The 25,943-nt window shown below is 43.4% G+C and overlaps 1 protein-coding gene across 1 annotated transcript in view; it reads right to left on the bottom strand.

Annotated features, from left to right (window-relative positions):
* Positions 1-2,617: 2,617 nt before the first annotated feature.
* Positions 2,618-25,943, bottom strand: part of ENDOD1 (endonuclease domain containing 1) — a 38,963-nt gene continuing 15,637 nt past the window's right edge. The window contains exon 2 of the mRNA XM_046685294.1: positions 2,618-6,931. Within this exon, the coding sequence (XP_046541250.1) occupies positions 5,729-6,931 (1,203 nt within the window). The 3' untranslated portion in view covers positions 2,618-5,728. The remainder of the gene's footprint in view (positions 6,932-25,943) is intronic.

Raw genomic sequence — 25,943 nt, 5'->3', positions numbered from 1 at the left:
TCAAGATAAAAAGAAGCAAGACCGGTCCTGAACAGTCAAATCTTAAAAACTTAGAAGGTACCTACTATGTGCATCATTTGGAGCGGGAGGCAGAGAGGGATGAAAAGATGCCTAGTAAGTTGGTCAGGAGGAGAGAGGGGAACTTGTCGACGAAAAGGGTGTTCAGGAGCTAAGTCCACAAGCTCTGAGCATCCACCAGCATGACTCTTTTTCAGTGTTTGAACCAGAGTGATCAATTAAGTAGGCCAAATCAGGATATATAGAATAATTTCTTAATTAATGGTCAAAATTATCCTTTGGTTCATCTGATTAGCATGAATTCTTCTTTATAATCTTTTTTTTGCACTTTTTTTTTTGAGGCAGATTAGCCCTGAGCTAACTGCTGCCAATCCTCCTCTTTTTGCTGAGGAAGACTGGCCCTGAGCTAACATCCATGCCCATCTTCCTCTACTTTATATGTGGGACGCCTACCACAGCATGGCATGCCAAGTGATGCCATGTCCACACCCAGGATCTGAACTGGTGAACCCTGGGCCGGTAGAGCGGAACATGCGAACTTAACTGCTGCACAATCAGGACAGCCCCTAAAAATAATCTTTTATTTTAAAAAATTATGATGCAGTCTTCAGAGATAGCATGCCGTTTTATATCATTCTCAAGCCTGGAAAGTCCGATTGTGTTATCAGACTCTGCTTTGGATGTAGGTATTATAGATGGGATGAGACCACCCAAAGGTGGTACTGAGGACAACAGGCAGGGCTTCTTGGAGACTGTACCTAGCAAATGTGAGTTGGTAGGTGGAAGGTGGGTGACCATTCTAGTACAGGGCCTAGGGATCAACTATAGGGGTCCAGCAATTCCACCTATCAATACCCCAGGCTCAATTGTCTTTGGGCACTAATTCCTAATGCCTTAACTCACAAGAGGCTGATGAATAAAGAAGAATGACTATTTATGGTGAGGGTCATCATCCTTTTTGGTAGCTAAAATGTACATTCTCTCTTCTAGTTCACTCTCTTCCAAGTAATAGGGTTTGGGGGAAGCTGAATCTGTTATAAGACCATGGACTTAGAAAGCAAGGGACCTGGAAGAAAATGCCTCTTTACTCCAGAAATGTTCACGTCTCCCTTCTTGAATAGTGCTGGAAATGTGGAGAGTTCCTGTTCTTAGACTCTCCTTTTTCTACATTCTAGGTCCAACCCTCACATGTTTCTTCAGATATCTTGTCTCACTGATGAGGCTCTGGATTCCTTCATTTCCATTCATGACGTCAACTCCCAGACCATATTTTAACCCTGGTCCTTCTAGCTCTGACCTAGAAACATCCTGAGCTCTAAGGCAACTTCCAGTCAATTTCACCCAAGATGTGTGGATATTATTACCAACAACAGGAACAGCAGCAACAACTAACATTCACTGAGCACTTACCATGTGCCAGGCATGGTAATGAATGCTTTATCCTCGTTCATTCATTTAATTCTCATAACAACCCTCTGAGGTAGGTACTAATAATGAGCCCCATTTTCTACATGGAGAAACTGAGGCTGTTGGTGGAAAGCAACTTGCCCAAGACCACACAGTTAGTATGTGGTGAAGCCAGGGTTTGGGCCCAAGTCCTTTTGACTCCAGAGCCCTGGCTCTTAACCATTAGTCATACTGCCCTCCGGATTTCTACACACTGAACACAATCAACAGTGACAAGTGGTCATGAGCGCTTTCTTTGTTGAAATTTAAGCTTAAAAATAATTGGTTTGGAGTGTAATAGTTAGAAATAAAGCCATGATCTGGGGGAAAATGCCTATGGCAAGAGACAATCAGAAGTCTGAGAACCCATTTATGAAAGTCAGAGAGTCCACATTATATTGCTCATAGTGTAACATTTTGAAAAACACGTACTGTGTGGTGAGCTTAGGTGAAATGCTGAACAAGACACAGAATCCCACATAAGAGCCTGCCCACAGTGGGAAGGCAGCCACCCTACTGCCACCTCCACTCTGGAGGGGGCGCCCTACCAAATGCCATAGAGAGGACATTCCTCTTCAGGGACTGCTTGTTCTTTCTCACACTGTGGGAGTTTCCTAATGGATTAGCAAATAATTAAGAGTGTTTCTGGGGCCAGCGGTGACCTAGTGGTTAAGTTTGTGTGCTCTGCTTTGGCAGCCTGGGGTTCGCCGGTTCAGGTCCTGGGCGCGGACCTAGCACCACTCATCAAGCCATGCTGAGGTGGCATCCCACATACAAGAACTAGAAGGACCTACAAATAGGATATACAACTATGTACTGGGGCTTTCCATGTGATTCAGAATCAGTGAAGCAATAAGCCTTTGGTGCTTATTTATGAAGGACATATCACAAATACTTGATGTCCCAAATAGCTTCTCAGAGAAACAACATTGAAAAGTAGTTCTAAGTCCTGTTTCACTGATCTAATCTTCTGTCTTCTCAAGTATGATTCAAAATTTTAAAAAAATAAACAAAAGCCAGATGTGAGCAGAAACAGCTTGAGTTAATGTGGATCAAGAAGAAAATGGAAAAAAAACTAAAATCACAGATGATCCCTAAACTTTATTTCAACCATTAGGATTCTCCCTCTTTAAATATTTTACAAAACAGCTAATGAGTTGTCAATAATTACTTTATTGAGCATTACAAGGTGCACAGCATTGTACATAGCTTGAAAATGTCAAATTGACCTTTGTCACACCCTCTGTAAAGGCTTCCCTAATTCCCATGGTTTTACGGTTTTTTCTCCTGTGCTCTAGGAAGCATGCTGCTAGTACCTTTATTGCAGCACTTACCATGATGGGTCACACGTATCATCTGTACCATCTGTTGTCCCAACTAGAGTTGAACTCAAAGATGGAATCCATGTATTCTTGATCTCTGCAACCTTGATGTTCAAAGCCATGTTTGATAGATGACTGAATGACTGAATGAATAAGTGTTTCACTCTAGTTCCTTTTTCCAACTCCCTAATCTGCATTTAGGGGGAAGTGCTGTGCTGATGTAGAGGAGAAGCCAACAATCAAAAGGCACAATGGAAAAGAGGAGTGTCCAAAGGCATGGCTGATCCACAAACTAGAAAATCAGCTCCATAATAACGAAGAGTTATTGGGGAGGCTGGCCTCCCCCAGGGCCTGAGAACATACAGAGCCACAGAGAAACCTTTACCAGAGATAGGGTCCAACAACCCAAACTCCCACCTCAAAGCTCAAAATAGTTTGTTGGGAATAGGCCAGCAGTCTAGCCACCTGCTGGAGCTTCAGGCCCAACACAGCAAAGCCAGTCAACAGGAGGCACAGCTAACACCAGTGGTCCAGAGCAAATGGTCTCAGCCACCTAACCTTAAGGATATTTTTTTTGCTTTATCATCACTTTTGAGATTTCAAACAAGGTCACGCAAGAATAAATAAATAAGACACTAAACAACTAGAAGTAAAAAAGAAGACATTTCCAAAGAGCTCTCCAGAAGCAGTTTGGATGCCCTGTTCCTTGCATGGTGCCAAGGGGCTCAAGCTGCCATGAATGCCCTCTCTGGGCCTTTCAGTGTGCAAATACATACTCTTGGGGACTAGAGATTCCTTGGGAGGCAGTAAGCACGATGTTGTGCATGGATGGCTAATTGTTTCATCCCATAGGCCAAATCCAACTGATTAGTCGGGGCCTAGAGTCTGTTTGATGAATGATGGAGAAAACTCTGCCTTGGTCCAGGAAGGCAGCTGAATAGTAGCATACACACCACATATCTGATATGCCAAGGGTGATGGGACATGTGCAAAAGACCTTGTCTCCTGATCTGCTGTCAGTTAGCAATGAAACTACAGGCCAGTCTGTTGCCTCCCTGTGCCTCAGGTTCCTCATCAAATGAGGGTTTGGCCAGACCACCTCTCTGGTCACTTCTAAGCGTCTCTTTCTTTCATCCAGCAGGATTCTTGACCGATCAGTACCAGGCCCTCACCTTGCCATGTACCTTCACACTGCTGAAGTGAAGGGAAGCCCAACTACAGATGTTTATGCTCACAAACAGAAGTGTTGGTAAAATACTGCTTAAGATTTTTAGATAAATCTAGTGCATAGCTCCCTATCATGGACCAGTCTGATGTCGTATTCCCCAACCTTGCATCACAAATTGATCAGGATGGTAGCTTTCTGCCTAGTCTTCTACTTTGGGTGCAAGTGAATTATTTTTATGCAAAATGTAACTCTCACTACACTCACATTCCTCATCCATCAACCTGATGCAAATAGTTAACCCATCATTCGCTCCTTATCGCCTTTCTGGATCCCAGAAAGGGATCTTTACATCTAACTTTTTTTGCATCTAACTTTTGGATGAAGGGTGGCCTGTACCCCTAAGATCAGTATTTTATACTTGGCCCCTTTCTACCTCACAGCAACTTGTTATAACACAGAAAAATCCAGATGATTCCATCTCAGCTGTGGAAGGCAGGGCAAAGTTTAGGAGACTCTGCTTTCTCCTCTTATTTTCAGTGCAAGACGTAAAATGACAAGTGCTTGATCAAAAAATCGGAGATGAGCTCTCAAATCAAATTTGTACTAAGGGAGTGTTATGTTTTCTAGCCTCAAACACACTATAAAAATAAGTTCCTAAGAGAGAATGATTCTTAATTAAGTTTATACATATATAAACTTGGATATATATGTATAAGAATATTTTTTCTTTTTTCCAAGATTGCTAGAATAGTTTTTCTTTTGTAGATCTTTTCTATACATTTATGCCAAAACAATCATTTAAGTACAGCATCAGAGTGTTTTACTGTATTGGGTACTTGCTTGATGTATAAAAAAGACTGATCTAGTATGTTTCAGAATATGAATTTTCATATTAGCTTAACATATAGGTCTTCGAGCTCAATCTTGTCAGCCAGAGATTTAATCTATGTCAAGTTAATCCAAGCTTCGCTAAGGATGTCATCAGACCTACAGCACCTACTTAGAGCAGGGCTCTGACCTCGTGCTCTCTTCTTTACACACAAGAGGACTGTCTTCCACTGTTCAAGGGGCAAATGATCTTTGCCCTTCATTCAAAATTTGTTATGCCACATTTGGCATAAAATGCTTATCATTACCTACTTGAAAAATGGAGCAAAATTCAACTTTGGAGAAACAAACCAACAAACCTATAGGTCCTTGGGAGCCATGGAAAGCTAAGAGATATAGTACGTTCTATATCCTAAGAAAGTTATTTCAACAGAGAAGCGTGTCTGCACTTCACCAAGGTCAGTTGAGTTGGAGAGAAATAGAAATGATAACAAATTAGCCAAGAATATTTATATCGGTTTTGCTTTAAGTCTCAGAGAATAACAGGAGGAACAAGATTCCTCTCTCCTTTTCTCAGAAACCCTTTGGTTTAAAGTTGTCCTCTTTCTAACTCTTCTCTCCTCTGTAAATTTTAATTATCACAAACGAACACCAGAGCATCTTAGGTGGTCATCTGCATCAGCGTGAATAACTGAAGATTCTAATGCCCTGGAAGTTTGCCGGTATCATGGCAGATGACCTACACATAATCCTAGCCTGAACATTTCTCTTGAGTCAAGTCTGAATTGTACCATCTTCTTTTGCAAAAACACGCAGACACCCCCACCAAAGGCCAAAGTGTGATAACTGACAGTGAACAAAAACCCATGGTAAAGACAAAATACTCCAGCTTTCTCTATTAAAAAAAAATCAAATTCACTGTGACTGGACACTATCGGTTTGAGTTCTATAATTCCTCAGAATTGGCAAAATTAACCTTGTAGCCAATCCTCTTGCAGACACTAAAAACAAGCTGAAATAGGCCACCCATGGTGCCAAGAGCAGTGTCAAAGAGCAAACAGATGGTGCCACCAAGGCCCATTGCAATGTCCTTGAACACAATTGGAACTGCACCCATAGTGTACACAGGGAAAGTGGCCACATCCAGAAGGACTCGGACAGGGATGCCCAGAATACGGCAAATGGCCTTCAGCAGACAACAAAGGATCCGGAGAATGGCCCTGATGATTTTGACTATGACTTTGACTACTTTCCAGGGAATGCTTGCCAACTCTTCCCCAATGGCCATGAAGTATGAGATGGTGGCTGAACCCAGGCGGTAAAGGCAACTTTCTATGCCGTTAATCACTTGCTTGGTAACATACCACAGGAAATACACAATGTTCTTCAGGATTTCTACTACAAGGTAATAAATTAATTGGAAAAGCTTGATGAATGGGGTAGCAATGAAGCCCATGAGTTTTCTCAAAAAGCTACTCCTTTCCTCCAATGCTTCTGGAGGCAACAGAGCAGACTTCTTGCTCCTTGTGCTGGAGAGGGGCACTGAGCCCTCTTTAGATTGTACCATTCGCTCTTCATCCTGGACTTGGTTAACCATTTCCAGGATTTTTTTCATTTTCTCTGTGTCTTGTTCAGTTTCACCACAGTTGTTCTGGAACAGCTGAGGGTTAAATGGAAGCAGTTTCTCAAGTTCTTTCACCATCACGTCCTCTATGACATCACCATCCCGGGTGTGCTTGACAAAGCCCATGGCCCAGCCTCCTCCAGGGACAGCACAACAGGCCGCCAGCCAAACAAACTCAGGGACGGTCATTTTGTCTTTAACTTTGCGGTCTGAGGGCACGGCGCCTGTGATGATATATAGGTCTTCCCCATCGCCGCACTGCGGGGTCAGGGCCTGGTCCATTAAGCTGTTGAGATTCATGTACCAACGTTCCCGGAAGGATGGGGTCATTGGAGCTGCATTTGTCAGAGCGAATGTGGTGGGGTGGAAATCACTGCTAAGGGAGAACGGGTACAGCTGTCCTCTTTCGTAATCAGAATCCAGGTAGTCTGTATTTAAAGCTTGCTTGCTTCCCAGATTCTTCACAGAAGTGACGGCATCAGCCTCATTAGTGACCTCCTCAAGACTGCTGTTGGGGTCATCAATCTGAAAGAACAGAACAAGTGTTAAGTGCATCCCTGTTCACAGCAGAGAGGGTGTACTTGAATTATTCTGCCAAGACTCTAGAGAAGTCCCTAGGACACTAACACTTCCAATGCTTAGGTTTGGAAGGGCTTGGTTCTCTCATGCACACACATTTCATTCTAATCTTCCACAATCCTGGTGTTTGAAAGTGTCTTTCAAATAGGCTGTTTCCTATTTGACTCCCTGTGTATATTCCACTCCTGCTCTGCAGTAACACTCCATCATACACACGTGCACAAGCACACACTCACACGTACCCACACATGCACACAGTTGTACATGCACAAATACACCATCGTGACATTCATTTTTAATCTCTTATGGCTTTATGAATTTCATAGCTCTTTTTTAGAATGTTTTTCTATAAGATTCAAGTTAATTTTAAAAATGAAAACAAGGGGAAAGTAGGTCTCAACAGGCCCATAAAAATCAGAACTGCGATTCAGATAATCAGACACCAAGGCAGGCTGCAATATAATAAATACATTCTTAATGAATGTTTACACACTTTGGGATATACGATAAACAATCAACTCTAATTGGAGCTCTAAATTAGATGAAAAAATGTATAGTTTGTCATCAGTTATTAGATACTTACCAAGCCAAGGTAAAATTCAAATTTGGCCAACTGCTGTTTGAACTTAATCTCCCCATATATTTATTATTAACAATTCATTTTCTGTCTAGGTCAAACTAGATATGTACTATGTACTAATAATGATCAAAATCTATATCCCCCCCTTCTTGGTTCTGCTTTTTTGTTTTTTTTTTTAGCTCAGCAGTATAATATATACTTTCCCTTTGCCAATCTGAAAGGATACAAGGAAAGAGCTCAGGACTGACCCAGGAGTATGTTTTTAGCTCCTAAACCAGACTGTAAATTCCTTGACACCAGGGATCATGTATCTTTCCCATAGGACCCAGCCAAGGGCTGACACATACTAGCATCCCAAGGCACTCTTGTTAATCTATATGCCCTGAGATGGTCATCATGGCAGGAGTTATAAAAGCCGGCAGTGGAACGAACCTAGTTTTCAAAAACAGGAAAGGTTAATTAAATGATGTTTTATCCCTTAGAGAAATATCTCAAAGCCATTAAAAAGTATTTGTAATTACGAAGAATTTCTAATGATGGAGAAATATATGTTGAAAGCAAAAGGAAGGATATAAAATTAAATGAGGACAATTTTTTTAAGTCTAAAAATAGGAAAGAAAAACTTTGTAAGGAAGCACATGAAAATGTCTGCAATGGTTGTTTGATCCCTGGGGATGCAAGAGAGATTTTTTTCCTCTATTTTCTTGTTTCTCTCCCTGCACCTCTCCTACTCACATCAACCCAAAAATTATTTATAACTTGTTACTTTCAAAAGAAAACAAACAAAAAAAACTAATTAAAATAAGTAAATTCTTACTAATTGATTCCCTAGAGCTGGCGCTACTCACTAAACCCAAGGGAGTCAAGGCCATGTGGATCTTGTTGCACTTCTTGTCGGGAAGGCAACCAACTGTGAATTTCTCCAACTCTGCCATGGCACACGTAGGCATGCTCAGATGTGTGTGTAAGGTTGGCAAGGCCAATGGATGAGCAATTGGTGTGAAAGCAGGAATATTTACTGAAGTCCAACGAGGTAATTCATAGCCTCACCCCTCAAGGTTGCTCCATCCCTTCCCTGCTCTTAGAATTAGCAATGATCCTAGATGTTCTCCGCTTCCACCACATCCCCATAGGACAGAGATAAGAAGCTCATTCATTTTGTAAAGCTTCTGCTGCTGCTCTCCTATAGCTGAAAGACATACCCCATGGAAATACCAGCCTCATTCTTGAATCATGAGATCAGGAAATGGCAGAGCCAAGATCATGGAGTCTTGGGTGTAAGGTCAGGGATTTTAAGATGCATGTATCTCCATGGTTACTAGGGCATTGTGTCTGCATTTAGCTCAGTATAGCTTCTTTATCCCCTTTTTTTAATTGGTAGCCCTGTGACAGAATGTGGAGCAGCATGCTGGTTTGTCTTCAGTCCAGGGGCCACCCAGGGATCAAACAGCTCTTACAGGGACAGATGGCAGGGCTGGAACATGAGCAGAGAAGAGAGGCTCTTGGATGAGGAAGGGGAAGGAGCAAAAGAGAGAGAAGCAGGAGGAGAAAAACGGAGGGATAAAACATAAGGGGAAGAAAGGGAGAGAAGTGAATGAGACAGAGATTGAGTGTACACATGCATGTGTGTGTGTGTGCAAGAAACAACACAATATGCTGCTCTTAGGCAGAAACTAGGACTGTGAGTTGATTTATTCCCAAACTTGAGAGCATGGCCTGCCAAGGCACCAAGGTCAGAGGAGACTTAGCTGGTTGCTTCTGCATCCTCTCAGGTCACTTGAGTTCACAGGGCTTCAGATTTCTGCCACAGCCATGCACCTGGCAGTCAGGTTAAGCCTTTTCTGCCCACACTTCACAGGCACATGGAAGTAGGCCAGGATGGAATCGAGGTGTCTGGACAGGTCAGGGCATAATTCCACATGGGCCCTGTGCACTGCCTGTCCTGTGCCTGCCCAGGGCAGGCAAAGCAGTGACTAAACTATATGCTCTGGATATGAAAGCAGAGAGAGCACATCTTCCTTCTCTTCTCCTTGCTTTCTTCAGAATCCCATATCCATGGTCACTATATTCTTATGAACCTCAAATTTGGTCCCATGACCAAGATGACAAGAGAGAACATAGTGTTTGAAATCAAGACAGAATGCCTGCACACTGCACCTAGATAGTGATGGAGTGAGGGGGTCAGGGACTAATATTTTTTGAACTACCAAGTAAATTTCTTCAATATAACAATACACAGAAGGTATTTTTACCTTACTTTACAGATGGGGAAACTAAGACACAGAAAGATGAAGAAACATTTCCAAAGTCATCCAGTAATTAGCAGAAACAGGATTTGAACTGAGGTCAGTCTTCTTGTTCCTAAAGCATATGTTCTTCATTACTAAGCTGTACTTTCCCCCATCTTAATGGCCATTGCTGTCCCAGTTTTCTCTATCAGAGAGTCGAAAAAAATACTCCCCTCCTGTAGACTCCTTTTCTCTCTGTGTCACGAGAGAAATGGAGTTCCTTAAGGTTTCAGGGAGAGAAGCTGATATCTGAGCCCTTCGGTGTTGCAGACACCAGACTGAAGAGAGAATGGAAAGGAGAAGGTAAAAGGGAGCATGCGCAGACTGGCCCTCTAGCCTCCTTTTTGCCTTTGCCACTAGATTCACAGTCCACAAAATGTGGCAGCACAGGCAGTGGGCAACTGGCTAGGGTTGTTTCCAGGACACTAGCACCAGTAGAAACTGGTCAGTGGGCTGGTCCTCAGGAGGCACTGTTCCTATTAGCACCTCACTTGGCTACCCCCTTTTTCTTCTCTATATCAGCAGGGGTAGCAGAGAACAGCAAGCACAGTGAAACTTCTCAGAGAAAAACTAAAAAATCAGTCTCCTCACCACAACCTCCTCTGCTCTGAGTCCACAGAATGGAGTTAACCAGTTAGGAAGGGGACTCCATATAGCCAAGGTAACCTGGATAAACTGCATAGCTCAACTGAATCTGGAATGTGTTCCTTAAGACTCTGTATTTTCAATGAATGAAGGCTCCTTCATGTTGTCTCCTGTAAAGATGGGTTCAATGGAAGGATACAAAGCCATAGAAACCAAGAAAAGTTGAACCAGTAGCCTTCACAAACACCCAGGAACTGTAGTGTAGGTAGGTATTGCTGGAAGTAGAAATGGATTCCAGGCAGCTTTAGGGAATTTTGGCAGCAAGAGTCTGTGGTTGAGACTAAGTAGACATTAATGACTGCCATTAATAAGACTCAGCCACCTTTGACCTGTTGGACTTTTTCTATCTCTCCCTTTTGGCTTCTTCACCTACTTCTTTCTGCATAACTCTTCTCTACTTCATGGCTTCTGCTTACTCATAGTCTCTGTTCCATCATAACTTGAGCTTGTACAAGGACCATCACGACCTCTTTAGCCATTGATCATACCATTAACCTTCAATTTTGGCTTCTTCCGTTACTTAATTTCCTACTTCAAATGCTCTCAGCTGATTTGTCCAGCTCCTCTTTTTCTATCAAGTCATGTCAAGCCAAGCCTATAGAATAACTATCCTTGAGTTAAATGCTCACCCCTGTCCAATCAACTGTGGCTGAATGATGGAGAGAGAACTCTGATGATCCACATAGGGCGTCCCCATCCATCAGGGACCAGAAAGCACAGGACAACTTCTTGCAGAAAATCTTTGTCAGGCATTCTAGGCTTGGCTTGTTTGGTCATAACCTTAGTTCAGTACACTAATGTAGATAAATTAGTATGAATGCTACTAGGCAAAATTAAAACACAAAATAAAAAAAAGAGAGAAATCCCCCAAGGTTTATCTAATCCAGTATTAAATCTCTGAAAAAAATACCAAAGGATGTTTTATAACATGACATATTGATCTTCCATGAACTTTCAATTCTCTCCTCTGAGGATCCAATAAGATATACATCAAAGCCTCTCCTTCTGTCTTTTCTGTGTCTTTTTCATATTTTATACCTCATTAACTCTCTATATCACATTCTAGGTGAGCTCCTTAGATCTATCTTCCAATCCACTAGCCCTCTCTTTAGCTATGTCTAGTCTACTTGTTTGTTGAGGTGTTTTTCTTTTTTTCAATTCAATGACTTTTTTCTTTTCTAGCATTTCTATTTGGTTCTATTTCAGATTCTCCTTGTTTTTTCTCTTGTGGAATTCTTTTTTATCTTCCAATTGTTTAGACATGCTTATCTTAAAGTTCCTTTAAGATTTCTCTATTTTATTTGGGTTTTCAGTTTACTTTGTTGCTTCTACTGATGGATTTTAAGGTGGTGGGTACTTAAGTGCTCTGCAATTTTTGCTGGTGAGCTCTTCATAAGAGGTCCATGGTGTTTTGTTGCAAAAAAAAAAAAAAAATCTAATAGGATTACTGTTTCAGTTGCTTCTGCCAGAGCCCTAAAGAGTTCAATGATTCTGGACTAGTTTCTGAGATCTTTTCTCAGTTCAGGGTTTCCACAGGGAGAAAGCAGTGCAAATTTGGACTCATACAAAGGAAAGATGACAGCTCTAGGCTTACTTCTGGTGGATTACTATTTCCACTCATGACATGGTGTGGGCAGCTACTTCCTATAACAACTTGCAGGTAGTTTTCCTGCCTGGTTCACCAGTGCTGCAGCAATTTGCCAGCTCCCAGTTTTACTTGGTAAGCCTAGTTCCAGTTTCATGTCTTGAATAGGGTATGTAACTTTGACTCCTATCCCCAGGCAGGTTACAGCCCTAGACCCTAGTGTCTATGTGGCTTTGGCTATTGGTTTCTTATATATTTCTGGCACTGGAAAATTTTCCTCTCTTACTTTTTTGCTGAAATATGAGTTTAATTTAATTTATATATGGTATATAAAATATATATTTTTAATCCAACATATCTATGTGTTTGCAGCGGGAGGAGAGGAATTCCACATCTGCCCAGGCGTTTTGTTTTCCCACATTGTCTTAGGTTTAAAAACCTGCCCTATTTTCCTTTTATAACTCTTTATAGAATTATCATCCCCAAATTTATTTACTTTGCTTAAGTCTCTTTTTTTCTAGTTAGACTACCTCCTGGATAAGTGTTTGGTGTAAGCAGAACAGTATTTTCCAACACCTTTACGGATGTGTCAAGAACTTTATATGCTAACGTCTCTCAATAAGAATAGGCTACAGGGGGGCTGGCCCCGTGGCGGAGTGGTTAAGTTCTGGCGCTCTGCTGCAAGCGGCCCAGTGTTTCGTTGGTTCGAATCCTGGGTGCGGACATGGCACTGCTCATCAAACCATGCTGAGGCAGCGTCCCACATGCCACAACTAGACGGACCACAACGAAGAATATACAACTATGTACCGGGGGGCTTTGGGGAGAAAAAGGAAAAAAATAAAATCTTTAAAAAAAAAAGAATAGGCTACAGGGACTCCCAGGCCTTTCCCAAATCACATCAGCCAGCTTATAACCTGATTCTGTTTGTTTTCACTTGTTTGTTTTAGCAATTCCTTTGCATCATCTATTACCTATAATGTTTTTGTCTGTTCATGTAGGTATTTCTGTCTTCTTGAAATTTATTTGCATTGATTTTGTATTTTGCAACTTGGAGTCATTCAAAAAAAATGGATATTACATTATGAAGTCACTTTATCATAAGATTTACAAAACATATTAAATCCCAGGGCTTTAGAACAGTCTGTTAATGGAGCTCCACTGAGAGAAATGCCCAGTATGATTCCTACTTCCTGTCTTAAAACCAGTTTTTTAACCGAGGACAAAACTTTCTTCTGATCCCAAGATGACTAATATTTTAATATCAGTTGTTAAAGAATCATCTGGAAATCTAAATAAAATCTGTATAACAGCTCCCCATCATCATCATGCTCACTTAACTCTACAAAACTACCAAATATGTCTTGGCAGGGGCTCACTTTCTGAAGGAATGTCAAAGTGTGTGTGTAACTAAAATATTTACTGCACGTATGGAAAACTGCATTAAAAATAGTAAGAGTATTTGATTTTAAAAGTCTAATATAGTCTTTGCTACACTGTCACTTAGAGGGCAGATGTATTTTTCCATGCTTTCTGCAGACAGCTTAATGATCTGGTTATTGCAATTATAGTAAATTACTGACAACACTGCTCCCTAAAGACAAAAATACACCTATGATGGAAGAGGTAATTTCAGATTACAATTTCTGGATTACACTTGCCCTTTTGCATTCACCACTAATCTTACTCTTTGGTTTCCCAGCGGAATCTCTGACTGTAGGCACAGGTACAAAGTTCTGTCTGAGCAATCTACCTCCCTGTTGATCTAGTCCCCCTGGGCTGCTGATGCAATTTGATACAGTTCCTGTGTTTAATGGAAATTTTTTTTTTCCTAATCACAACATGTTAAGTAGGTTTTAGAAGAATGAGCTCTCCCAGTCCACCAGCACCCTGCCCCATAAATAATCTTATAATAAATTCCTTTTCAAATTTAGTAACAAGAAAAAAAATTGTTTCTCTCAACAAGTTGATCTGTTTCCTTATGCTCGACAGTAAAAGCTATTTAATCCCAGGGGATTTCTTTTTTGCTTTGTGATTAAATGAAAGGAGACTTTCAATTTGTCTGCTAATATGCAGGTAAGAAAAATAGACTGATGGAGAATTGAAAAGGAGTACTGGAGGGGAAATAGTCACATATTCAACAATATTAAGCATATATTATGTGTGACTAGTACTGAAGGAGGAAGCATTAGGATTGGTTATAATGACAAAAAAATAATAACAGTAATAACAACAACAACAACAACAACAACACAAGAACCAACACTTATTGAGCACTATATGCCAGGCATTATTCTAAGAACTTTATACATATTAAATCAGTGAGTGGCTACGCTAAGTATTCACTCATTGAAACTCACAAAAACTAGGTACTATGATTATCATCTTTTGACAGGTGAAGAAACTAAGGCCATCAAGATCAAGTAGTGTACTCAAGGCCACACAGTTAATGAATGGTGGCATCGCAGTATGAATGCAGGAAGTCCAGCCCTACAGCTGGTGTTAATCACTGTTTTATAGGCCTCAAAATCGGCCTTCACATCAAGAAACACCATCTATTCCAGGAAACAAGACATAGATACAGTTCACGTGCTCCGCTTTGGCAGTCGAGGGTTCGCTGGTTCAGATCCTGGGTGCAGACCTACACATCACTCATCAAGCCATGCTGTGGTGGCATCCCACACAGAAGAACTAGAATGACTTACAACTAAGATACACAACTACGTACTGGGGCTTTGGGTATCAAAAAAAAAAAAAAAGAGGAAGATTGGCAACAGATTTTTAGCTCAGGGCCAATTTCCCTCACACACATACACAAAGACATAGTTAGGTATAAAATCTAGAAGAAACAACAGTGTAATGCAACTCATGTTAAGTGCTGAATAAATGGTATAAAGAAAAACAGCAATCAAATTTCAGAGGAGGCAAGGCCACACGAATGCAGTCAAGAAAGAACTCTTACTTCTTGGAGAAAACAAAAGCTGAGCTGGGATTAGAAGGATGTGTAAGAATCTGACAAATTTAGAGAAATAGGTCAGTAAGGCTTAACAGACTTCTACACAAAGGCCTGGGGGCAGAGACAAGTAGCCTGTGAAAATAGGATTCTGAGGCAGGAAAAGTGAAAGGTTTAATTGGAAAGGATAGGAGGAAACCAGATTATAAATGATCTGATACACATAGAATAAGTATAACTACCAATTATTGAGCGCCAACTATGCACCAGGCACTATGGTAAGTGCTTTACATGAAGTATCTTCTTTAATCCTAACAGTATCCCTATTACCTCCCTTTATAGGAGTAATTGAGGCTCAAAGATATTGAGTAGCATGGCCAATGTCACACTGTCAGCGAGGGCAGGTGAGGTCACAGACCCACGTGGTCTGACTTCAGCAAGTATGACGCACTACTGCTCCATTCTGCTTTCTGGATGCTTTCAATGCTAGGCTTCCAAGTTAGGATTTTACCTGGACACAGTGGAAATTCTCTGACGGTTTCTGAGGACTGGAGCACCATTAGGGACATGTAATTTCAGGGAGATACACCTGGCGGCACTGTGCAGGAAAACCTGGACCAGAGAGACAGCTGAGGGAATGGAAGGGGAAGGATATGTGCAAGTTTCCAGAAGGAAGAAGCCTCAGAATACGGGGTCTGATCTGGGAGGGTCCGTGGAATGTGAAAGGTGATGTCAAAGGCTGGAGCCAAGGTCACCAGGAAATGAGGAACTGTGGAGGGAAAGTGGACAAGCTAACCTTTAAATGAGACCAAACTGACAGGCAGAAATATTTTATAGCAGCTGGAGATACAGAACCAGAGCTTGGGAACAAAGGTGAGGTTGGAAATACAGACCAGGAATTAGCCATGGAGGAGTAATAATAATGAAGACTCAACTTGTTACACACAATTTCTGCGGTAAGGCACTGCGGCGGGCGACTTACATAAAAGATTCTGATGTTCCTCTAACTGCGTGCATGTAACCCTGTGATACTTGGGATAATTAGAGGCATACAAATGAATGCTTTTATTTTAATAGCTATACATTGATATTTAATTTGTCCTCAGAAAATATAACCAGCATTTCATATACACGATTTCATGGATACTAGTATTTAGAATAAGACTAAACTGGTTTTCCAGTGAGTTGATTTAAAATCAATGTAGAGCCAGCCCTGATAGCCTAGTGGTTAAAGTTTGGCATGCTCTGGGGCCGGCCCCATGGCTGAGTGGTTAAGTTCACATGCTCCGCTTCAGTGGCCCAGGATTTCGCCAGCTGGGATCCTAGGCGCAGACCTAGCACTGCTCATCAAGCCATGCTCAGGCGGCGTCCCACATGCCACAACTAGAAGGACCCACAACTAAAATATACAACTATGTACTGGGGGGCTTTGGGGAGAAGGAAAAATTAAAAAAAAATAAATCTTTCAAAAAAGAAAAGTTTGGTGTGCTCTGCTTCAGCAGCCTGGATTTGGTTTCTGGGCTCACAGCCACACCACTCCTCTGTCAGTAGCCATGCTGTGGAAGTGACTCACATAGAAGAACTAGAAGGACCTACAACTAGAATATGTAACTATGCACTGGGGCTTCAGGGGGGAAAAATAGAGGCAGATTGGCAACAGATGTTAGCTCAGGTTGAATCTTTCCCAGTAAAGTCAATGTAAAGGCCAATTTCAAATAACCAACAGCACAGGTAGTACTCGGATATGGCAAAAATTGTAAAGCAAATTTGCAAATGACTACAGTTTGGAAAAGACTGCACTGCTACATCCCACTTACTCTTCATATAACCCTATCATCTCCATTTTACACACAGGAAAATTAAAATTCAGATAAGTGACAGATATAAGGTCATCCAATAGGTAAGTGATGGGGCCAAGGCTTATGCCCAGCTTCTCAGACTCCAAAACTCCCAGCCATGTGCCAGCAGCAGCCCTCACCTTTAGATTAGGAAGGGAATGCTGAGAGCCACAAGGCAGCCATGCTGGAGGACAGGAGGACGATGAAGAGACAACTGGGAAACACAGATGGAGCCACAGGAGAACCAATCATCTAGAGTCATGTCAAAAATCAAGGGAGGAGAAAGCTTCAGCTAGAGGAGAGTCAACTGTGTGGCGCCTGCTACATAGAGGAAAGGGAAGGATGGAGACAAGGACTGAGGCCTTTGATGATTAGAGAATCCCCAGTGAGACTTCAAAGGGCGACTTCCATAGAGCGGTCAAAGTGACTGGATATAGACAAGAGGAGGCTACAGAACAGACCTCTTGATTGAGAAGTCTCTAGGTAAAGGCAGGAGATGAATAGGACCTTAGCCTGAGGAGCAGGGTGTACAGGGATAAGCAAAGATTGCCTTGCAGTCCTCCGCAGCCCCCTGCTCCATTGCCCAAGGAAAAGGGGGCATTGGGAGGGTGGGGCTACTTAGCTATCTGTACAAGGGAGCATCTTAGGGCTTGACGGCATCTCAGGGGGACAATGAGAAGGTGACGGGCCAGAGGAGCAGTGAGCCACTGACAGAGCCCTACTCCCTGAGGGCTTCCGGGCTGAGAAATCCATGCACACCTCAGGGACCAGAGTCACCAGGTGCCACAGAGGTGTCTGTCACTGAGGAGAGAGGAGGAGCTGCTTGTTGGGAGTGACAGTGATCTGCAGGACACAAACATGAAGTGTCAGCAAGTGTCACCTGTCACCCTCACATGCTCTCGCTCTCCTCCGCCTCCTCTCTGTCCTTCCTCTTACTCTTCTCCACTCCTCTGAGGATCTCACAATCACACAACTCTCACAAGCACCTTCTCTGAAGCAGCTCAGAGACCTGGCAGGTACCGGGACGTTCTCTTAACTCCCTGCCCAGCGTCAAGCCTGCACAAGTGTTTTGATGTAAGAGAGGACCCCACAGCCCAGAAGACTAGGAAGGGTCCCAGCTGAGACCTCCAAGACCAGGCAGGGGACTGTGCCATGAGGCAAGGGAGTGAAGGCAGCCCTGAGAGTGGGCAGAGGGTCACAGAACATCCCAGAGCGCACAGAAGTACAAGGAGGCTTTGCAGAGGGCTGGGATGACTGGGTGGGGAGGCTGGGAATCGGGAGAGGCTTATAGTTAGTTACTAAGATTAGTTTTATGAACCCAATAGGGGGGTTAAAAGTCAAGAAGAGAGCGTGATCAGTGAGGGGGATCCGAGCGTGTTGGAGAAGCTCTGTGCATTTGCTCCTTGCATTTTTACAGACTGTAAGTTCCACACACATTGGAATCATCTCTTGTACTTCTGTCTGCCTAAACCACAATGAAGTATAGTAGGTTCTTGGTAGGTGTTTGCTGATCAGTATGCTGGTGACCGTGACAGCAGCAGTGGCACAAGGGGAGAGGGACAGCAGAGGGAATGATACTGGGAGTACGTGAAGAAGTCAGCCTGGGATGAGGGGACCTCTTCTAAGAACAAAGGGAAGAGGAGAGGAGGGCGCGTGAGGACCTGGTGTGGGGTGGTGGTCAGGTTCTGTGCCATAAGTGAGGACATGCTGGCCAGGGGACAAAGCACAGGGAGAACAGTGAAGGTCTGCAAGCCTCCTGAGGTCACTGTGACAGAGAGAAGGATGGCTGCCATGCAGAAAGGAAGGCTCCGAGAGGCAGCCAGGATCAAGCGGGCAGCCCAGCTCTGCTGAGGCCACAGTTGTAGCTTTTGTACTGATTTTACCCACAGCAATGACCTCCAGTCCAGGGACAGGTGCAGAGAAAGACCTGGCCTCCGTGCTGTGGTGGGGCTCAAGTGTGGGGGCCTTGTCTCTGCAAACAGAATAGCAGTGTCTGACCTTAGAGTCCAGGTGGACAGGGGCAAAGGGCTGCAGGCGACAGCTAATGGCACTTCTGACATGAAGAGAGTGAACAGGCACAAGTGCAGGTGAAGAGCAAGACAGGCTCAGGGGCTATTGATGGGCAGCTGGCCTGAGCGGAGACAGTGCTGAGGAGGGTGGGACATGAGTGGACAGTAGAGTCAGGCAGGCTGAGCACCAAAGTGGGGAGAAGTCAAAAGTCAGCCAGGCACTGAAATGATGTTTATCTGTCTGTCTGTGCACTGAAGTGAAGCCTCGTGGGGCCAGTACCTGATTCTCTCTGTGCTCCCGGCACCTAGCACAGCGTCCCTGCACACCAGGAAGTGACTGGTGTTTGTTGAAAGGAGTGTCTCATTGACCTCCAGCACAATCTTCTGATGCACACGTGATTTCCTCCAATTTGCAGAGAGAATAGTCTGCCCCTAGTTCTGCTCCAGGATCTGCCCCCTGGAAAAGGTGGTCATCCAGAAGGATCATCAAAATGGCAATGAAACTGCAATGATTCGGCAAGGGTGGAGTTTCCTTTCCTGGAGAATCTCAGGCTGAGGTTGGATAAGCACATGCGGGGGATGATTCAGACAAGAACCTGTGAGCAGGAGACGACCTAGAGAGCTCCTGTCTAACTCTGTGGGGACAGAGGAGCTGTTTCCCTTGGGGTTTGTTTGCTTTTTCAAGAAGAGTAAAAAAATCAGGCAAGGGGCCGGCCCAGTGGTGTAGTAGTTAAGTTTGTGTGCTCTGCTTCAGTGGCCTGGGGTTTGTGGGTTTGGATCCTGGGTGCAAACCTACACACCACTCATCAAGCCATGTTGGGATGGCATCCCACATACAAAATAGAGAAAGACTGGCACAGATGTTCGTGCAGCAACAATCTTCCTCAAGCAAAAAGAGGAAGAATGGCAACAAATGTTAGCTCAGGGCCAATCTTCCTCACCAAAATAAATAAATAAATAAATAAATTCAGGCAAGCTTAACAGTTGGTGTTCCAATTTTGTTTCTGCTGTGTGAAATATGATACACACACATACACACATACACACACACACACACAGGGACATTAAAAAGACGCTCTCCGCTGCCCATCACCGGGTAGGCAGGAGGGCCCCTTCTTACAAGGAACTGTGCCTGCAGCTGACAACTGGAACATCAGATAATCTTATCGGAGCTGGAGCTGGACAGTGCAAACAGGCCCTCCGCACAGTCACACACATTCGAATGAACTAGATCGGAGGCCTTGGGTGAATCCTAAGAGAATCCACTCACCACAGAAAATACCCATCATGAGGAAAGAGCTGCCTTCAGAAAAGCAGCAGGTGGCCTGTGGGGCCACAAGAGCAGATAAAGGGCATCTGAGGAGGAATAAATCAGGAGATCCTTCACCTCTCAGGAAAGGCATGCACAGAGTTCCAACCCACCCATTTAAGAAAAAAATATCCTCCCTGATTGGCATCCAAAATATTCTTCATCCTCTTGGGAATAGAAACGGCTTTAGAAGAATTAGAAGGATGCTTTTTTTTTTTTTTTAAGGAAAGAGAAATGCAGGCTTCTCACTTCCTGACCAGCCCTCCAGCACTCGGGCAGGCTTCCCGGTCCTCTCCGCCTTCCTCCCCATGAATCACCCTTCCTCTGGGCTCCCCACGCCTCTCACACACCTTCCTGCCTTTAGGGAGGAGCAGGCATTTCCAGCCCGTCCTGTGCTCCGCACACTATACGTGGGCACTTGGCCCAGGTCAGGTGAACTGTGGAGACGCAAAGACAGACGACTGACGAGCTCTCTCCTCCTAAGTCAGAAGATAATGAAATAGAAGAAAGAATGAAAGGATGCTCCACTTCCATTTCAGACTTCTCCTCTTCTTGAAAATTAAAAAAATAAATAAAAGGGAGGGATTGAAAAAATGCACCATCCCTAAACATGCTGGCAAAGGAAGCATGAGGGGAGGCCAGGGGGTGGCCTCGAGGGCAGACAGTCTCCCGTGGGATTCCTCTGGCTGCTCTTTCTCCCAAAAGCTCCAAGTTTCAAACTCCTGGGAGCCTAAGAAAGCTGCCGACTCCTTTAAGACCTTTCCAGAAGCTCAGGACTTTCTCAGGTTACATCATCCCTGGTCTTCTTTGGTTTCCTTCCTCATACTCACTGAAGCCTGTTTTCCATTCTGGACTCTGCTTTCTTTTCCAGAGCAATTATTCTTAGCATTTGACGATGTGGTGCAGAATTCAGAAAAGCCAGTTAAGTTGAGACGCCTCCATTTCTAATATTTTCCATCTTATGAGTTCAGACAAGATTAGAGTTTCTTGGCTGCATGTCAGAATCACCTGGAAGCTTTAAAAAATCAAACCTCCAGGCCTCACCCCAAACCAGTGAAAACAGAATCTCTAGGCGTGGGGGAGGGGTGGGAATCAGGATGTTTTTAAAGTTCTCTAAATTGAGAAGCTGCTAGGCTAGATCTTTATCAGAGTCTCATTTATCAGTCTCTGGTGGAGTTAAGCCCCTTGCCTAGATAGTGATTATAAGAAAATTCAGATTGTACTAGAAGCACCTTGGTCCTTGTTAAAAATGCAGATTCTTGTGCTTCACACCAGAGATAGATTCAGTAGGTCTGGAGTGGGGTTCAGAAGTCCTTTTTTTTTTTTGTAGGAAGATTAGCCCTGAGCTAACATCTGCAGCCAATCCTCCTTTTTTTGCTGAGGAAGACTGGCCCTGAGCTAACATCTGTGCCCATCTTCCTCTACTCTATATGTGGGATGCCTACCACAGCATGGCTTGCCAAGCAGTGCATAGGTCCACACCTGGGATCTGAACTTGCGAACCCCGGGCCACCAAAGCAGAAATTTCGAGCTTAACCACTGCACCACCCAGCCTGCCCCTCAGAAGTGCATTTTTAACCACCACCCCAGGGGGTCCATGAACCCCACACTGAAAAACAAAAGTTTAAATCACCTCAGGTAGTGTTCCAGCTGGGCTTAATTTAGTCCATGATATTAATTGTTTGTGAGAGGTATTATCCACAAATTGCAAGGGCTGTGGTGAAGCCAAGGGAAAGAACAAAGCATTATAGGGCCATTCAGATCCTCCACATTTCAGAGCAGCTGATATCCTGATCATAAAAATGTGTAAACATGGATTTCCTGCCTTATTCCTATGTGGAACGACAAGTCTATTTTTGCTATTTATATTCTTTCGAGCATGTCTCACTCCTCTCTCTAACATCTTCAATGGCATGCTATATTTCCCGGTTAAATGACAAACTGGCATATTCATGGGGCCCCCAAAAACCTCCTCCAACCTCTTCTCTCCAATCTTCCCTTTTATTCAATGCAAACAGACCGATCCCTGTCCCCTAACCATGTCAGCTACGTGGTTATAATGTAAATGCTTCCCTGCTTCTCTCTGTACCGCCACCCATGTCCTCAGTGGATAGGGCTGCCTTCACTACTCCTCTCTGCTACTTACAGTCAACCTGGGTGCCAAGGCCAGACTCCAGCGAGACCTCCTGTGCCGGGTGGTCTCCATGAGCCTCCCAGATCCATTCTCCACTCTTCTCTGCCCTACTCTGAGTCAGCTCCAGGCGGCTGACTTTTAGGGACCACATCATCTGAGCTCCCTTGCCCTCTGGCTTCTGACTGGAATAGCCAATGAGGGGGTGGGAAGAGAGATACCAGAATACAGTCATGTGTCACATAAGGATGCAGATACAGTCTAAGAAATGGGTAGTTAGGTGATTTTCTCATTGTGTGAACATGATAGAGTACATTTACACACACCTAGATGGGATAGCCTACTACACATCAAGCCTATGTGTCATAGCCTATTGTTCCCAGGCTACAAACCTGTACAGCATGTTACTGCACTGAATATTGTAGGCAACTGTAACACAACAGTATTTGCGTATCTAAACATAGAAAAGGTACAGTAAAAATACAGTATAAAAGATAAAAAATGGTCCATCTGTATAGGGCACTTACCATGAATGGACTGCGCGGGATGGAAGCTGCTCTGGGTGAGTCAGTGAGTGAGCGTTGAGTGAATGTGGAGGCCCAGGACATGACCGTACACCACTGCAGGCTTTATAAACGCTGTACACTTAGACTACACTCAATTTATAAGAAAAATTTTTCCTTCTTCAATAATAAATTAACCTCAGCCTACTGTAACTTTTTTACTTCATAAACGTCTAAGTTTTCAAAAACGTTTTGACTCTTTTGTAATAACATTTAGCTTAAAACACAAACACCTTGTACAGCTGTGCAAAAATATTATTTCCTTATATCCTCATTCCATAAGCATTTCCCTGTTTTTAAAATTTTTAAACACACACACTCGCCTAGGCCTGACCAGGGTCAGCATCATCAATATCACTGTCTTCCACCTCCACATCTTGTCCCACTGGAAGGTCTTCAGGGGCAATAACACACACGGAGCTGTCATCTCCTACGATAACAATGTCTTCTGGAATACCTCCTGAAGGACCCGCCTGAGGCTCCTCTTGAGGAGATGTCATTCTTTTCAGAAATATGTCTATGGTGGTTTGCTTGGTTTCTTTTTTTGTCATAGATTTGCTTGTAAGCAGATAATACAACATAAACATTCCTCTCTATTTTTAGTGCGTGTGTCTGTGTGAGGAAGATGGTCCCTGAGCTAACATCTGTTGCCAATCTTCCTCTTTTTTACTTGAGGAAGATGGTCCCTGAGCTAACATCTGCGCCAATCCTCCTCTACTTTGTATACGGGACGCTGCCATAGCATGGCTTGCTGAGCAATGTGTAGGTCTGTGCCCACGATCTGAACCTGTGAACCCCAGGCCGTCGCATCAGAGTGCACAAACTTAACCGCTACACCACCGGGCCAGCCCCCATTCTTCTCTATTAATGAAAACCTTTCAGTGTTGGGATCCATGTTTTCAAACTTTTTAAGGAGCTTGTTGATGTCTGCAAAAGCTTCTGCTAAACCCTTCACTGTGAATTTTCTTGGGGGTTCTTCTTTTTCTTCTCTTGCAGTTTCCTTTTCTCTTGCCTCTTCCTCAGCCATGCCTTTCTGGTCCAGTTCCAACAATTCCTCATTAGTCAATGCCTCAGCAACCACCTCTAGGAGCTCCTCAGTGTCATCCTCCACCACACCCACGGTAAAGCTGTTTGCCATCTCAACTACAGCCTTGTTGATTCTTACAACCTCCTCATCTTTGGCAAATCTTTTGAAGTCACGGACAAACCTCTTGAGTGTCTTCCTCCAGATGCCATTCAGACGCTCCTTGGTGACACCACCCCAAGACCAAGCAAGGTTCTTGATGCAGCCATAGATGCTGTAATCCTTCCAGAACTGCATCAGTATCTTCTCTGTGTCTTTCTCAGTTGCAGCAAGAGCCTGGGCAAAGGTCCTCCTCAGGTAGTAGGCCCTAAAAGCTGCTGTAACTCCTTGATCTACTAATTGCATCAAAGAGGTGTTGTTTGGAGGGAGAAACACTGCTTTGATATTAGGATGAAGCTCCCCAGTAAAAGGAGGATGTCCAGGAACATTACAAACAACAAGCAAAATCTTGAAAGGTATGTTATTCTCCAAACACTCCTTCCCTGTTTTGCTGGCATAGCAATTCAGGAGGGCATTTTGGAAGAGAAGCTGGCTCATCTATGACTTCTTATGGCTCCTGTAGTACACGGCAGTGTGTGCTTTATATGCTTGAACGCCCTGGGGTTCGCACTGTGCCAGATCACAAAAGGTTTCAATTTGTAGCTGCAACATTGCCCCCAAGCAAGACTGTTATCCTGTCCTTAAAAGTCTTGAAACCTGGCATTGACTAAGCCTCCTTATGGATGGAAGTCCTTTCAGACATCTGTTTCCAGAATAGGGAGGTTTCATCCATATTGAATATTTGCTCTGGCAAGTAAATTTTCCTCCACAATCAGCTTACCTAGAGTTCCCAAAATTCTTCAGCTGCTTTCACATCAGCACTCGCAGACTCACCACTCGCTTTCACATTATGTCATGAATGACAATCCTTGAATCATTTAACCCACCCAGAGCTAGCAGTAAATTCAACATCACAGTCAAGTCTAGCCTTTTCTTTCAACATCACAAACAAACTTTTTGCTTTGGCCATGATCATCATAGTGCCTTTGAGAAGGATATGCTTCTGTGTCTGGTCTTCAATCCATTAGAAGTTTCCCCACGTCTGAAATAGCCCTTTCTTGAATTTTTGTTAGTCTCATTGCCTTCAACAAAGCACATCCTTTCACAGCTTCCATCACTTTGTTCTTGTTCTTCAAGATCATAGCTGTGATGGAATGGGACATGCCTGACTGGTGAGCAATAACCATCACTGATTTTTCACCTCTGTACTCCTTTTAATTTTTAATTAAATCACTTTTAATTTTGTTTCCAGGTCAATTACTCGATGTGGCCTCTTACTGGAAACATTAGCAGTGGATTTTGTACACTGAGGAGCCATGATGAACAAAAGAATAGGAGACTAAATCAAGCACAAGAGAAATGATGCAATCAAGAGATGCAGTAAACATGAGACGTATGAGGCTGCTGCCATCATAACATGGCATACTGTTTTACAGTAGACTTTTTTTATAAGTGGAAAGAGTACACTCTAAAATAATGATCAAGAGTATAGTATAGGGGCCAGCCTGGTGGCACAGTGGTTAAGTGCGCACTTTCCACTTTGGCGGCCTGGGGTCCGCGGGTTCGGATCCCAGGTGCGGACATGGCACTGCTTGGCAAGCCATGCTGTGGTAGGGGTCCCACGTATACAGTAGAGGAAGATGGGCATGGATGTTAGCTCAGGGCCAGTCTTCCTCAGCAAAAAGAGGAGGATTGGCAAATGTTAGCTCAGGGCTGACCTTCCTCAAAAAAAAAAAAAGACAGAGTATAGTAAGTACACAAATTAGTAACATAGTTGTTGATTATTATCAGATGTTATGTACTGTACATAACTGTGTGTGCTTAGTTTTATACAACTGGCAGCTCAGTAGATTTGTTCGCACCAGCATCACCACAAACAGAGGAGTTATGCGCTACGATGTTACAATGGTTATGACATCACTAGGCAATAGGAA

The sequence above is a fragment of the Equus quagga genome, chromosome 14 (assembly GCF_021613505.1).
Source record: "Equus quagga isolate Etosha38 chromosome 14, UCLA_HA_Equagga_1.0, whole genome shotgun sequence".
Classification (NCBI taxonomy): domain Eukaryota; kingdom Metazoa; phylum Chordata; class Mammalia; order Perissodactyla; family Equidae; genus Equus; species Equus quagga.
The sequence above is the reverse complement of the archived record's forward strand: the minus strand, read 5'-3'. Positions and strand labels throughout refer to the sequence as shown.